The sequence below is a fragment of the Nilaparvata lugens genome, chromosome 5 (assembly GCF_014356525.2).
Source record: "Nilaparvata lugens isolate BPH chromosome 5, ASM1435652v1, whole genome shotgun sequence".
In the NCBI taxonomy this organism is placed as follows: Eukaryota; Metazoa; Arthropoda; class Insecta; order Hemiptera; family Delphacidae; genus Nilaparvata; species Nilaparvata lugens.
Genome location: NC_052508.1, coordinates 19,263,775 through 19,278,289, shown reverse-complemented (window position 1 = coordinate 19,278,289; position 14,515 = coordinate 19,263,775). Strand labels below are relative to the sequence as shown.

The following is a 14,515-nucleotide window of genomic DNA, read 5'->3' as shown; positions in this document are numbered from 1 at the left end:
TGCACAATGACATAAGTTCATGGGTAAGAATCACCCGTTAGATGCACTTCATTTCAGTATTTCCTAGTAGTGGCACGCTTAAGGACACCTCAAGGATCAAAATTTCAAACACTTATAATTTACTTTTGACACAATGCTCAGATCTCATCGTACTACACTTCATTCTTCTCGGCTCGCCAAGGCGGTTCAAAATCATGCATTATTATTGAATTTTGCATTTGGATTACGATTGAAGTTGTGATTTTGGAAACTTTGTCCATTAGGAAATCTACTTTGAAAGGATTGTCCTCTGTTGAAATTATTTTGAGGCTGAGAGAAATTTCTCTGATTGAAATGATTTTGAGGTTGAAAAAATTTCTCTGATTGAAATTGAAATCACGATTTTGAGATTGAGAAAAGTTTCTTTGATTTGAATTGTTTTGGTTTTGAAACTGATGGAAATTTTTCGGATGCGAATTTTGATTGGAATTTGACAAGTTTTGTTTTCCTTCAGATTTACTGAAAGTTTGATTCATTTGTGTTACATCAGTAGTAAATCCTAAATGTTTCAAATAAACACCACTCTTATTGATAATAGCCTGTCTTGCATCACTGAGGTCTTTGATTCCTAGCATTTGTAGGTGAGCTCCAAGCTGGTGGTTGATTCCTTCGACTAAAATCATTACAATTTGTTTATCCAACTGATATGAGATAGTTTCAAGAATTGGACCAGTTAGTCCATCGAGTTTGTGTCTTGAGATAATCACGGTTCTTTTTTGTTGCAGTCTATTTATGAATTGAATAGGGTGTTCTTTTTGGTGTGATTTCATAGCAAGCAGTTCCATAGTTAATTGTTCTACTGTCCTATTATCGGCAAAGTTGTTTTTCAAAACAATCAAATTTGAGAGGTCATCTACTGTACTGTTGAGGATTACATCTTTAGCAGGTCCATGTAATTTGTTTTTACAATAGTGAAGGAGAATCCAATGATTGTCTGCTGCTTCCGCGATACGATTATTACAATAGTCATTTTTCAATTTTTTGACAACTTCAAGAAAGCTAAGTAGTTCTATTGGGTTTCCTGAATATTCAAGTATTATGTGTAGGTGATGTTTTGCAATTGGTCTTGAAATAAGGGGGTTATCCATTGTGCTTTCACTGTTATCTTCACTATTACTGTCACTGATTGTAGATGTAGAAGATGTGTCACCTTGAACTGTGGAGTTGGATACAGCTGCAGCCAGAGCCAGGTACGATCTTAACCTTGGGCGATCTTAACGTGCTCTTCCTGGGTGAGGTACCATCGCCTCCAAGGATAGGACGACACACGTATAATGAATCTTGCACTGAGTCACCAGTATTGAGGTTAGAAATTTTGAAAATGCGTGAGTGGACGCTGAGTGAATACCAGACTGATTGAGTCACTACAAGATTCGATACAATCGTCTGCATTGCGGGAGGCATAAACACTCGCTCACCCTCGATTCTTCTTATGACAGATTGTATAATGATAAAATTTTTTTAAGTAGTGTAGTGGTTGCTAAAAACTGAATACGGATATCTTAAAACTATTACCTGTGATGGAACAGCATACAAAATCATACAGGTGGAGCAAAAATCCTGATGTAGATAATTTACGGGACTGTGTCTCTAATAAGTTCCGAAGGATTAAAATAGGGTACTAAGGACCAGAGATCGTTTGGAATATATTTCGAGAACAGAGTCTTATCGGGCTTTATGCTCTATTGTAGGAAATTATATGATCTCCAGCTGCATCTGCTATACAGTCGACGAATTCGCTCCTAAGTCGAAGTTGGTAACAGATAAAAGCTGATATATGAGCGGGTAAGGACAGAGAATAGATAATCTCGATCTGACCCCACACACTACATCCACTTAAATCTGTTCCAATATCCAGGTTGATTCAATTATTTCAATGATCATACTTGATCGGTTCTTGATAATATAGAACGTGTCGGACACAATAATTGACAGGCTTAAGAAATAATCGAACTCAGAAGACGAATTGATAAAGTGGAAATATAATATAATAAAATATGTAGTTTGACAGTGCAGATGTGAAGCTTGAATTACAGATTGAGAATAGTTTATCATTAATAAAATAATTAGAAAATTTTTTGTGCTTGCATGATATCATGCGTGATTCAACAGAGTTTATAATTGCTAAATTTAACAGTTTTTTGAAAAATAGTGAAAATAAATTATAAAAGTTTTTAAAATTGCTCGGGTCATGGATCTGGCAGCAGAGGATAGTTAATCAACTACAAGTATAATACATACATTTTATTTTTCTATTTGAAATTCTTGGTCCTTTATCAATAGTTCTTAATTTTAGAAATAATATTATAGCTTGCATGAAAACCTGGCATGAAATTTTATAATATATTGAGTCAGTCAGCTGTGTCTGAGCTGCTACAAAAACATCTGATCAATTGTAAACAACAGTGTAACCTCCAAAAGTTCAATGAACAATTCATAAATGACTTGTACTCAATTTGCAAAATAATTATAATTTTATTAAATAATTCTCTGGAAAAAATGTGTGATACAGAACGGTACTCTTATCTTATACTCAGCTGTTGATAAGGAAGCCTTATCGCTGGGTTGCTAACTATTCGTTTGGCAGATCTTTCATTCTATAAGGGTAATTACAATTTTCCTAGCTAATTCTCTCCTTCCATGAGACTTATCCAAAAGATTCATCACAATATATATATATATATATATATATATATATATATATATATATATATATATAGCTCAATGATGACCAGCTAGGCTACTGGAGTTTGGTACGGCAAGGAAAAATGAATTTATACAGCAGGGTGAGAATCATTCAGCATCAAAAATTTCCTGAACTGGGAAGTAAACATAATCATGAAGTGTTTTATAGGTAGATTTCCAAGCAGTTGCCGTATGGGCAGGTGGGGCTGATTCAATATTCTATACAAGAAAAAACATTTATTCATCCTATACCATTAAATGAGCAATTTCTGTTTATATGTTTGTATCTCACCAGATCTCGAAAACGGCTCTAACGATTCTCACAAAATTCAAAACATAGTAGGTTTTTAATATAAAAATTTGATTGCACTAGGTCTCATCCCTGGGAAAACCCGCTTGAGAACATTAGAAAGAAAATTTATTATTCATCCTTAGCAAAACAGCTGATAATAATTATTTCGTCGTCTGTTGATGATGGAAGTGGGTGAGCGAGTTCATGTGTGTGGGACTGTGTCAAAATTATGACTCAGCTGTTGAACTTTTGTAATAATTCAATCAGGTACTTAGTGCCGGTTGCAAAAAAGCCGGGTTACTTTTATTCCTGATTAATTACAGTAGAACCATCTTTTTGAAATGGTCCCCTTCTCTGATTTGGTTCTCGTGAAATTAATCAGGATTAAATTTAACCGGCTTTTGTGCAACTGGGCCTTTGTGAGGGGAATTTTTGTATTCCTCTGGGAATCAATCTCAATTCACTGTGATTAGATAGAACATTTCTGTATGAACTATGAATATTATTATAATTTCTTCTTTCGTAATCAATTTTGTATGCTTTTGTACTCCAGAGCGAAGCTCAGTCCCCGATATTAACACTGAATTATAATGAACGAATAGAGAAGCGCATAGATTTCTAAGGCATGTAAGTATGAAAATTCCAAGGATAAATTGATTAGTAACTATAAAATGAAACTAGTATCTAAACTGATAGTTCAGATCAAATGGTTACGGTCTTAGACCAGATAGATTCTATAAAAAATATCTGGTCTACGGTATATGTTGAGGAAAGAAATGATGACATGAACTTTGAAACTTACACATATGGAGATCGACACAGAGGTAATTGAAGATAGTGCATTCTTTGTAGATCCCTATAAAAGAAAAAAAGAATTGATATAATGTATCACAATTTGACAATTTAAAATAATTTTGAAAATAATGATAATTTTGAAAAAAGATATTGAGACTTTCTACCCGGTGATCTATTATTAGGCGGATGAGTGAGTCTTCTATATCTGTCATGTTGTGTTATAATATGTGAAATATGAAATGAGTCAATATATAGATTTCAATAATATTGATGAATAAATTGCCGGTACATTTGACTGGCCTGTAATATATTATGACGGCGTCAGACAATTAGTGATAAGGTGCTTGCAAAATGTAAACACACTAATGATGTCACTTGCAATTTTCATGTTAGTCAATTAGTTTCTGTTCTCTGACTCCAACATTCCAATAATAATATTATAGTCCAGTCAAATGGTCGTTTTTCAGGAAACAGCCCCGAAAGAATCTTTCTCGACGGTTCTTTATGCATTTTGGGGTGCTAAATTCGAATCTGAAATTCGCTGACACGCCAGAGGGCGGCTTCATCCCCAAAATTTCAGACTTTTTTTAATTTTTCCATTTAATCTCGAAATTTCGAGTTTTTGGAAAAAAATCATTCTCTACAAAATAAAATATAATAAAATTTCCAATAAATTGAGTGGTCGTGCAGAACTGTATCATTCTTGGTTCCGGAGCTACTAATTTTCAAAAAGAGGTATTTTTTAAGGGTTTTTCAAAATTATGCAAACCTACCACTTCTACCCTTCACAACGCTTAGACATTTTTGTAGTAATGATAAAATAACACACATAACGTGAAAGAACAATCAATTCTGAACAGGTACACACATAAAGTGAAAGAACAATTAATTCCAAACAGGATTCTTTACGAATTTCAAATTTAGTGGTGTGAGGAGGGGAATACACCCAAAAATAGAATCTTATTTTCACAGTCGCGCAATATTCAAAAAGGAACATACCTATTGAATTTCATGAAAATCTATTGCCTAAGAAGAGAAATGCAAAACCGTCGACTTGAATCTTAGCCCCACTTTGCTCGGTCAATATTATATGTGAAGCTGATGTTATAGTGTCTCATACTCTGTGCCGTTCGTATATACACTCTCACACGGCCAAAACAGTAATAATCGACAGTAATTAACAATAGTCGGCTTGACATAACAGTGAAATTTGAAACATAAACACCTTATATCATTTACGTGTGATATCTCTTCATGCTATATTTTCTCTATGGTATTACTCTTGAACAAACATTAAACTGTATAAACATCAATTAATTAATATTAATAGGCTTGCGGTGACGTACCTTCATAAGGTACATTAGGCATCACACAGTTGCATTTAGTAATCAAAAATTCCATATAATACTCCATAATACAATTAGTCAATGAATAATGATCGAAATATTTCAATTGTATCTCATCTTCCATGTAACACTGTCTTATAAGTGGGTCCACATCCCCAAGTCCAGGTGAGTCCAACATAGCAGTCGATTTGAATGAGAAATATGTTTCTGCTCCACCTGATAAGTATCCTCTTACAGTGTGAAGGCAAGGATATTCCATTGGAGTATGTAGAAAAATCTGCAAATTCAAAGATTATTGCATGATTTGTGGTGTTGATTACCATATGATAATTCTTCAATTGATATTAATCCAACGTTAATCGACGTATTAAAATTCATTTGGATCAGTGTTTTATATAAGCTAGGAGTATATAAATATTATAAATAAATACAAAGCTATTAAATAATTTATTGAAGTAGAATTGTTCCAAGAATCAAGAAGAGAAACAAATTAATAATTTCGTAAAATAGAAATTATTGAAACATTACAGCTTGACAATGTTTGACTTGATTATTACTCTAGGGCCTGGTTACACAAAAGTTTGTTGGATTTTAACGGTATTTAAATGATGGTTGAATGACACGAACCCCCCAATCAGAGTAACGGAAAACTTCTCCAATTAGAACTTAGGCGTTAGCTTAGGCCGCTAATCTCCACAGATGAAAATCAAACAGACTTTTGTACAAGCAAATAAGCGCCATATTCATGATTTTGGGTTGAATATTTTCATGTATTTATGACTCACGGTTGCACTGTCTGCATAAAATATATGGTATATGGAATCTTGTGATGAAAGGTTCAGTATTAGAGAGAAGTCATCAAGTAATAATTTATATTTTTCTGATGCTAATTTGTTGGTATCTTGAGTGTTTTGAGGAATATGCCTGAAAAAGAAAGAGATTTGGTGATTTCCTGCCTTTTCCATTGTTTTGATGAATGGTCATATCAATCATAGAAAGATATGTATAGGTTTATTTACTTGGTTAACACAAACAATACAATGATCGGAAATAAAGAAAAAACAGGCTATTGCCCAAAACTTCTTCAATTTCCTAATTTAGTTTTAAATTGTCTAAATATTATACATAGGTTATGTCCATATTTCAATTTCAACACCAAATCACAATCTGAAAATATTCCATATAATCATGATAAAGTTTACACTAGGGGGGGGGGGTGTAGTAAATAATGATTATTTAATAGTAAGTGGAAGTTAAAAAAGTGAATACAAAAGTACAATAAAATAGACTAATTTATAGTAACTATAATAATTTTATAGTACCGTACCGTAGCTGGTTTAATATATGATAGAGAAAAGAGAAATAATAGGATATTAATATAACCTAACCTCTTTCTTTCGAATTATATTCAAGGAGTAGAAATTCGTTGGAAGAACTCAACAATATTACACATGAAGCCTGCTCTTTTTGGATTGGGATTCTAAAACTCGATTTCTACACTTCAAAATACGAAAATTCTAAGGAATTATTGTATTATGTTATACAGTATAACATAATATTCTAGGCTTATACATGTTCTTCATGTTCGCAAATACAATGATGGAGCTGCTGGAAATAATAGGCTAGGTCTATTCTTTAGCAGTATAGGTATTCACTACTATAATTTGTATCAATCTATGGAAAATAATGAATACTATATTGAACGAGCAGATGTAACCCTTTTGCTCTGCAATGGGTAAACTTCACAAAACTACATGAATAATTTTTACTGAAGTTGAAAATTCGCCGTAGCAAAAAAGTATTGACTCCGGCTGGAATCGAACCCGAGACCTTCAGTACCTATCAGAGTCACGAACGTTAGTTTGTTGAAACCAACGTTATTAAACTGTCTACTAACTTCGAGTACCTATTGACACTGCGTCATCAGTGCACTGGGTGTTATGATGAAATTAATTCCAATATAGGGCTTTTCACCTATGCCTGGCTAATTTAGTTGATTCGTTTTAATTAATGCAAATGGTAAATAAGATTGAAAAAATGAAAATAGTCCTATAACCATACTCAGTAAATCATGAAACTTGATTCAAAATCAATTTAAAGTTAATCAGTTTAGTAGAAGATATAATAATGCGTCAAGCAACATAAAATATCCCTATCTTATTGTACTAGAAATCTAGCAGATGTAATAATGCGTCAAACAACATAAAAATATCCCTATCATTTTGTACTGAAAATCCAAAGTCATTTTGATATACATTTTTGTATAGTAGGGATGAATACTAAAATGCTCATGAAAACTAAATGCAAATATTATTCCAATTATGAGATAGATACAAAAATAAAGAATAGTAATGCATTATAAACTTTAGCGGAATAGTTTTTTAATCATCAGTACTTTTATGTAAAAGTATCTTATACTTATCACATCCAAAACCAATCGAAGGATGGAAATAACTCTTGGAAAAATGCCAAAGTTAAAGTGCAAAATTGGGAAAAAAATAATTTCGACAAAAAAGGAGAGATGAAATACTCCTACCAGAGACAAACAAATAGTATAAACTTACGCTTATCCTTTCTCTATGCTTCTACTCACTTCAGTAATAAAGTATCTTTAGTCTGTATATTATAATCAACAGAACAGCAGAAGCCAACACCAGTCCTCGACGTTCTGGAAATATCTGAGCAGTCGACCTCTTTTCTACCTACTTTGCACCCGACTATCATCTCCGAACAATTATGACTGAGCTAAAACAAAATAAAAATAACATTATTTATATTAAATTCATTTATTTTCGCTACAGATGATGCCCACATAAAAATCCTGAGTTTATGCGTAGAAAGTGACTTGATAATATAAATAAGAGTTCAGTTGCTCTTGAGTTCCAGGTAGATTCCACACTGACACTATTAATTAAAGAGCAACTATACTAATTTCGTCACTACTCACTACTTTCGAATTAAAAAAAGTGTTCCATCAAGGCTATTTCTGAAAAATGTATGTGTCAGGTGTATATTTTCTACAATTCAATGGAGAGATGTGATATACCTAATAATACATTATATTGATGCAAATCAATAAATAAATAATTGTTTCAATAGAATACAGTACGAGAGATTTGGTATTCTTTTATATTGGAATTAAAATTAGATAATTTCTAACACTTTGTAGTAGAATAATTATAAAATTTTGAAAAAATAGACTAATAAATAATATTCGAACAAAATCTTACACAGCCAGCCACACCCAAGTTTGTAAGATGTGGAAGATGTGGGCCAATTCCACACTGACATTGTGGAAGCAATAATTGGAAAATACTGGAGAGTGAAATTACCAAAGTTAACTACCATTGAAACCGTTGTTAACATATTTAAAAAATAAAATGAGTTACAGAGGAGAGAGAAAAAGAGAATTATATTTTAGACTGATCTGTGAACAGTGGAATGATATTGGGGAGATATTAGGTAAGCAACACTACGTACGACATAAAATTCTACAGCAAAAAATATATTGTGATCAGCCTACAGTAGCCACAATTATCAACTCATTATCAACTTACAAAAAGCAGGAATCTGCTCATTGACCAATCATGTTTTTGAAGGTAATCAGTCCATTTCATTACCACGTGTATGTCGGAGCCGGACAACCTCTTTCTCGTCTTTACACTATTGAAGTATAAATGATTTATGAATGTTGGAAGCGATTGTTCCAATTCAGATTTCTCCTCTTCATCATCAAAAGGCCTACAAAAATTTTGGTTCATGCAAATTACAAGTTTCTCAGTCTGTAAGTTTTGCCGCTCTTATTATTCATATTGATAATGGAATTACTAATCATGTTCAACATATACACCAGCAGTGAAAAAAATATGTCACTCAAAATAATATTATACATAATATTATACGGTATTATAAATGCGCAATATTCCTTAATAAAATATACTTGTATTATGACCTTTTTGGACCTAATATTATACCCATAATATTCCTCATTAGTTCAAGATAAGCTTACTGGATTCAAAATTAATAGTATACTTGATTAATATTGATTTCCTATCCTTGTTTAGCATATTTGTTAAATCAGAATGAAGGACTATAATGAATAGTACGATGCAACATGCAACAATGGTAAAATTTCAAAGTTTATTATTAATCATATTAAAGGAAATCAATAAATCCTATTCTAGAAGATTTTCCTTACTAAAGGGAATCAATTGTAAATCCTAGATTATTCCATTGTATTTAATTGAATGAAGGATACTGAATTAAAAATTGTCTTGTATCCAGTGAGACATAATTATATAGTCTATTAATTCTTTAGATTCCTGTTTGATTTCCGAATTAGGAAAGTCCTGAGGCTATTGAAAGAAAATTGATGTTACATTTTTTTAAATAATGATATGAATATAATATTGAGTTCAGTAATCAGGCTACAGTCGAGTGTTCCAAGTCCTACCAATATTCAAGGGTATTGTTCCTGGGTACGAAACATAACTTTCTAACTGTCTGTAAACACACACACACACACAAAGCCGCCATTTTGTTTTTATATTAATAATATAGCTTAGTCATGGCCAATCTAGAAAATAATTAAGGTATGGCGATTACTGGACATGGAGATGAATCTTCGCAACATCATCGGGGGGTCGTTGTTTCATGACAACTGGAAAGTGAGCTACAAAATTTGTTTCAAATTCATAAAACATGTAATGGCGGTCGTTTAAAATCGTATTTCTTGAATAACAGTGAAAATGGATGATCTTAAAAGAAAAAATACAAGAGTACCTTTTTTTAGTAAATTCAATTACAAATCAATTGACAACTCATTTTACAAGATTGAAAGAATATTAAGAGAGATATGGCAGCTTTGGTGATAGTGACCTACCTTTAGAGTATTATGTGACGATTTATTATTGTTTGAAATAATCTAAAATCGCTTACTAACAGCATGCAAAGCAAATGGAGATTGTTGCATTATTGAGGCAGACTTCAGCAGCATGCCTTGGTGCGTGCACTGCAGCAAACTTTCATCGGTGACGGGTGGAAGTCTACGCAACTATACTATGTCCAAACAGGCATGAGCTCTGAAGGATTAGGCCGACCATCCTACTACTCACACACACAAGCGCAGTTTTCTTTTGTGTGTGTGAGTAAAGGTCTGTCTACCTGTTTACTACATAGTATACATAGTATATCAATTACGCAGGTAGGCCGGACGTGTGTGCCTGCGCGTGGGGGAGCGAGGGTCGGCTTAATCTTTCAGGGCTCATGGCAGTTTGGACAGACTATGGGTGTCTATCCGTCCATCGCATTCTTGTCACCTTAGCATTTTTACCACGCTGTCACCTATCACAAAAGCTACCATATCTTACCCAAAACTCGTTAAATTTTGAGAAATGATGTGTCAATCGATTTATGTGATCAAATTTACTAAAAAAAGTTTTTTCTGTAAACTGAATGTGTTTTTTTTTTGTTATTCAAGGAATAACATTTTAAACGGCCGCCATTTTGTTTTATGAACTTGATACACTCTGTTCATATATGTGATGAAATAGTCAACAGACTCACAATGGAAAATCTAATAACTGTTAACTCACATCATCTTGAAGAAACGATCAACAGAGGATTTTGATGCTTTCTTGTTGTTGCAGATAGTCAAGGTTAGCTGTTCATATTGGAAGTTAGTATAGCTGGTAGTCACAAGCGAGGTGATAACTTGAGAATACTTCGTATTGTATATTGCAAGAAAACTCAATAATGAACCGACTAATGCTGCAACTACAGCCAATTTCCAGAATAATCTGAAATAGAATCTAAACTATACCTATATAAAGGCCTCTCCTAAACAATAATAGACATCTCCATATAGCTAAAATTTATATCACACTATTATACAGAATCAGAGTAGAATGAATTTCTCATAACAATTACACAATATCTAAATTTTTCTATAGGCATACATAAATGTAATTTCATAATCTAGTATAAATTTGGCTAATTGGGATAACTTAAATATTTTTGACCTAGAACTACTGAAAGTTGGATTGCAAGATCAGTTTTTTACAAAAACTTATCAATATTCGTTTCTTTTATTTAAATGACTGGAAAAAAATTGTTATTCCTGGAACTAATAAACTATCTGAAAAGTTTTTCAATGTGAAATAAATCAGTTGAAAATTGATTAAATATTATCAACAATGAAACATTTAGCCTATAGTATTACTAGTAGCAGTTCTGCGAACAGTAGACCTCGCTCATGAATACAACTTTCAATTCAATGAGAAGGGCCAGTACAATAAGTACGGTAAGTGTATTGTGAAGATTTAGCCATATCATCTATTATTTTCTCCATTGAAAGTGCTAGAGACACTGTTTGAAGGGACACTGAACTTATCAAGGAGGTACCTTTATATCAAATACATACAAATTTCACCTTTAAAATGAAAAGGACTAAGAAATTGTCAAAAAACCACAGATTCATTGATACTTAGAAAGACCAGTTTCGGTCTTTATCAGAGTTTATCAGAGATTGACAATGGTGTAATCACCGAAACCGGTCTTTCTAAGTATCAATGAATCTGTGGTTTTTTGACAATTTTTTAATGTTTTGCATTTAATATGAATAATTACCGCAATATCAACTTCTCAACTACACAAATAGAAAAAAAAAATTAACCTTTATAACTTTACATACAGATTTTACCTTTATACCTTTACATACAAATTTTTTCTACAACTGCTGTACATTGGACTCCAATACAATAAAGATTTATTTTAAATAATTTGTAAAACAATATAATAAGATGAGTCAATTTGATCATTCTATCTAATCATAATAATTTATTTTATAATGATATATTATTAGAATAAGATAAAAACAATTAGTATCATCTGCAAAAAAACTTTGGTGAGAACGAAATTTGAACCTCGGTCAAACAGTGTGAGAAGCCACGGTTTAACCGACTCAGCCACCAGGTGCTAAAGTATGAACTTGAATTGCTGTATCTTCAAAGACACATCCTTTCTGGATAGAGGTTAGTCTACGGTTTTTTTAATTACAAAAAACCAGAGGTCTTATCAGAAATCGTTACACATACGTTTCTGCGCCTTGTTTCAAAGAGCTTGCATACCAAATTTCATCCAAATCGGACAATAACTGCGACTGTAACTGCGGTACAAACAAACAGAAAAAATCCGATCGAGTCGAAACTAAGACCTCAGCTTCACTTCGGTCAATAAAGAATGAAGAGATACAGTAGGTGAAGATTTTTCTGCAAAATGGATGAGTTGACACTGACTGACCAAATGAGTTACCTAGTACCGGTACGGTAGTTGTTGGCTGGCTTAGTTCCATGATTCATGATCATGAGTAGGCCCATATTATTAGCAATAGACTGTTATTTATATCAGGTTTTGGTGAGTAGAAAATATATTGAAAACTGAGGTGCACATTACACCAATATTTTGTCACTCAGAGATATATAGCCTACAGCCATCTCTTCAGAGAAAAGAAATAATATTGCATCATGAATACGGTATGGATTATACATAGACTTTGACATCATGAAAATAACGAAGAAAAACGTTTTGAATAATATAATGGTGATCTGTTACCTTTCAATGAGTGCTCTCCGAGGCTCAACAGTATATTGCATTCCATGTAAAGATGTTGCCGAGCAAAACTCAATTGCAACTTTTTTTAAAACGCCAAAAATCTTCATCACCAAAGATAGCTGCTGTTGTACAGTGAATTCACAGTAGCCTACTTCTAAAAGAAAAAAAAAGATTAGGCAGTAGGCCTATAATTGGTTTTGATGGCAATTGATTCTCACTTAGTGGCAAATATACAGTATAGGTTGCGGGTGAAGTTTGATTACGGCTTGATATAGTATTATTTAATTTATTATAAGGACATCAAAATTCCATTAAATAATTAATTTTAAGAACTACCGTATATCACCACATTGTATTTCTATGATTATTTCTACATTATTATTTTTTCAAATTCAAAAATAATAGTGTTGCTATTAAAGTAACAATATACCTACATCAATAATAGTGTTGCTATTAAAGTTTAAAACAATACATCAATTTCCAAAGGGTACGTACCTATTTCATAAAACCCTTCCACTTTATGGATATGATGCATTATGTAGGGTTTCCATCGAGAGTTTAAAGTTATTGACTAGAAGTGTTGACAAAGTTAGTGTTTTGGGTCAATAAATTGAAATTCATGTACCGGTAAATACTGACAAAAATCACTACTTCACGCATGATTGGAGTACCGTAGTTGCAACAAGTTAAGAAGTTCAATTCATCTCTCTTCATTCAGTTGTGACTTTCCAAAAAGCTTGAAACATTATACTGAGAAATTGCTCTATAATTTTGTTGAAAATATGGTGTTTTCTTGGTATAGCGACCCTATTATATTATTATTGTATTGACCAAGACCAACAATAATTCAAAAGGCCTAGTTCTTCCAAATAGGAATCTTCAATATTATTTTCATTGCTGATTACAGGTGAGTAGGCCTATATAGTATACCGTATTGAAGCCTAATTCTGAGATGCAACACTTATCCAACTGACCATACAGTACATATAGGCCTAGATCCAGGCATCGATATTGATAAATCTATGTACGGTACTTTTGTTTGCATGAATACTGAATAGGCTACATTTACAATTATTGGAGATAATGAGTACGGTACGTATTTGAATTACATCGAAGAATTTCAATAAATATGGAGATGTATTGCCAATAATCTATACACTATACAGCATAGATCTTGAAGAGGGGTCCAGGAGAGGGCATTTTTTGAAAATTTTCATGTAAAATCACACTACAGCTCAAACTAATTGGCCTACAGGCTTAAAACTCTGCACAAATATTCTTCAAACATGCTAGACGCGCACTAAGAACGGATTTTGAGATATTTTGCCTCTAAGGGTTTCAAAGGATGAAAAAGGATCCTATTAAGTAAGGTTATGAACATGGTAAGGTGAACGCCGTATGAAACTGAGATAATTGACACATGATATTCTAACATATGTTGTAATCATTGGAAAGCTTAAAATAATCTTATCAATCAGCTGATCAAATTTAATTTTCTGTGGATTGAAAGCGCAAGCTTGCCACGTGTTTGTTCCTTCTATCAGCTGTATAATTATTGAGTCTCATACATTCCGATTAGAACAGAGCACAGAGATTTTCTTTGATTAGGAGTTTGTTGATAATACTTTTTTCAAATTCAAATTTTATTGCAAACAAAAATCACATTAAAAATTTCTTAATAGACAACAAGATGTCAAAAATAAACCTACATTTTATTTTTAGCACGGCCAGAAAAAGACATTCTTGA

General features: G+C 32.6%; 1 protein-coding gene across 3 annotated transcripts; it reads right to left on the bottom strand.

The window, feature by feature from the left end:
• Positions 1 to 3,490: 3,490 nt before the first annotated feature.
• Positions 3,491 to 14,045, bottom strand: LOC120351263 (sodium channel protein Nach-like). Of its 3 annotated transcripts, XM_039427840.1 has the most exons (8): positions 13,264 to 14,045; positions 12,769 to 12,922; positions 10,752 to 10,955; positions 8,715 to 8,898; positions 7,751 to 7,902; positions 5,943 to 6,081; positions 5,158 to 5,434; positions 3,491 to 3,872 (listed from the first exon to the last, which is right to left on the bottom strand). In XM_039427840.1, the coding sequence occupies exons 1-8, from the start codon at positions 13,301 to 13,303 to the stop codon at positions 3,769 to 3,771; spliced, it is 1,254 nt and encodes a 417-aa protein (XP_039283774.1). In that variant the 5' UTR covers positions 13,304 to 14,045; the 3' UTR covers positions 3,491 to 3,768. The 3 variants fall into 3 exon arrangements, with proteins under 3 accessions (XP_039283774.1, XP_039283775.1, XP_039283776.1); XM_039427841.1 differs by lacking the exon at positions 10,752 to 10,955 and having other exon boundaries at positions 3,494 to 3,872; XM_039427842.1 differs by lacking the exons at positions 3,491 to 3,872; positions 5,943 to 6,081 and having other exon boundaries at positions 5,296 to 5,434.
• Positions 14,046 to 14,515: the final 470 nt, after the last annotated feature.

Coding starts and splice junctions, on each gene's coding strand:
- LOC120351263 (XM_039427840.1), bottom strand. CDS start 13,303: ATGCATCATATCCATAAAGTGGAAGGGTTTTATGAAATAG. Junction 10,956..12,768: donor CGGAGAGCACTCATTGAAAG/GTAACAGATCAC, acceptor ATTCTATTTCAG/ATTATTCTGGAAATTGGCTG. Junction 6,082..7,750: donor AAAGATACTTTATTACTGAA/GTGAGTAGAAGC, acceptor TTTCTTTTTCAG/GCATATTCCTCAAAACACTC.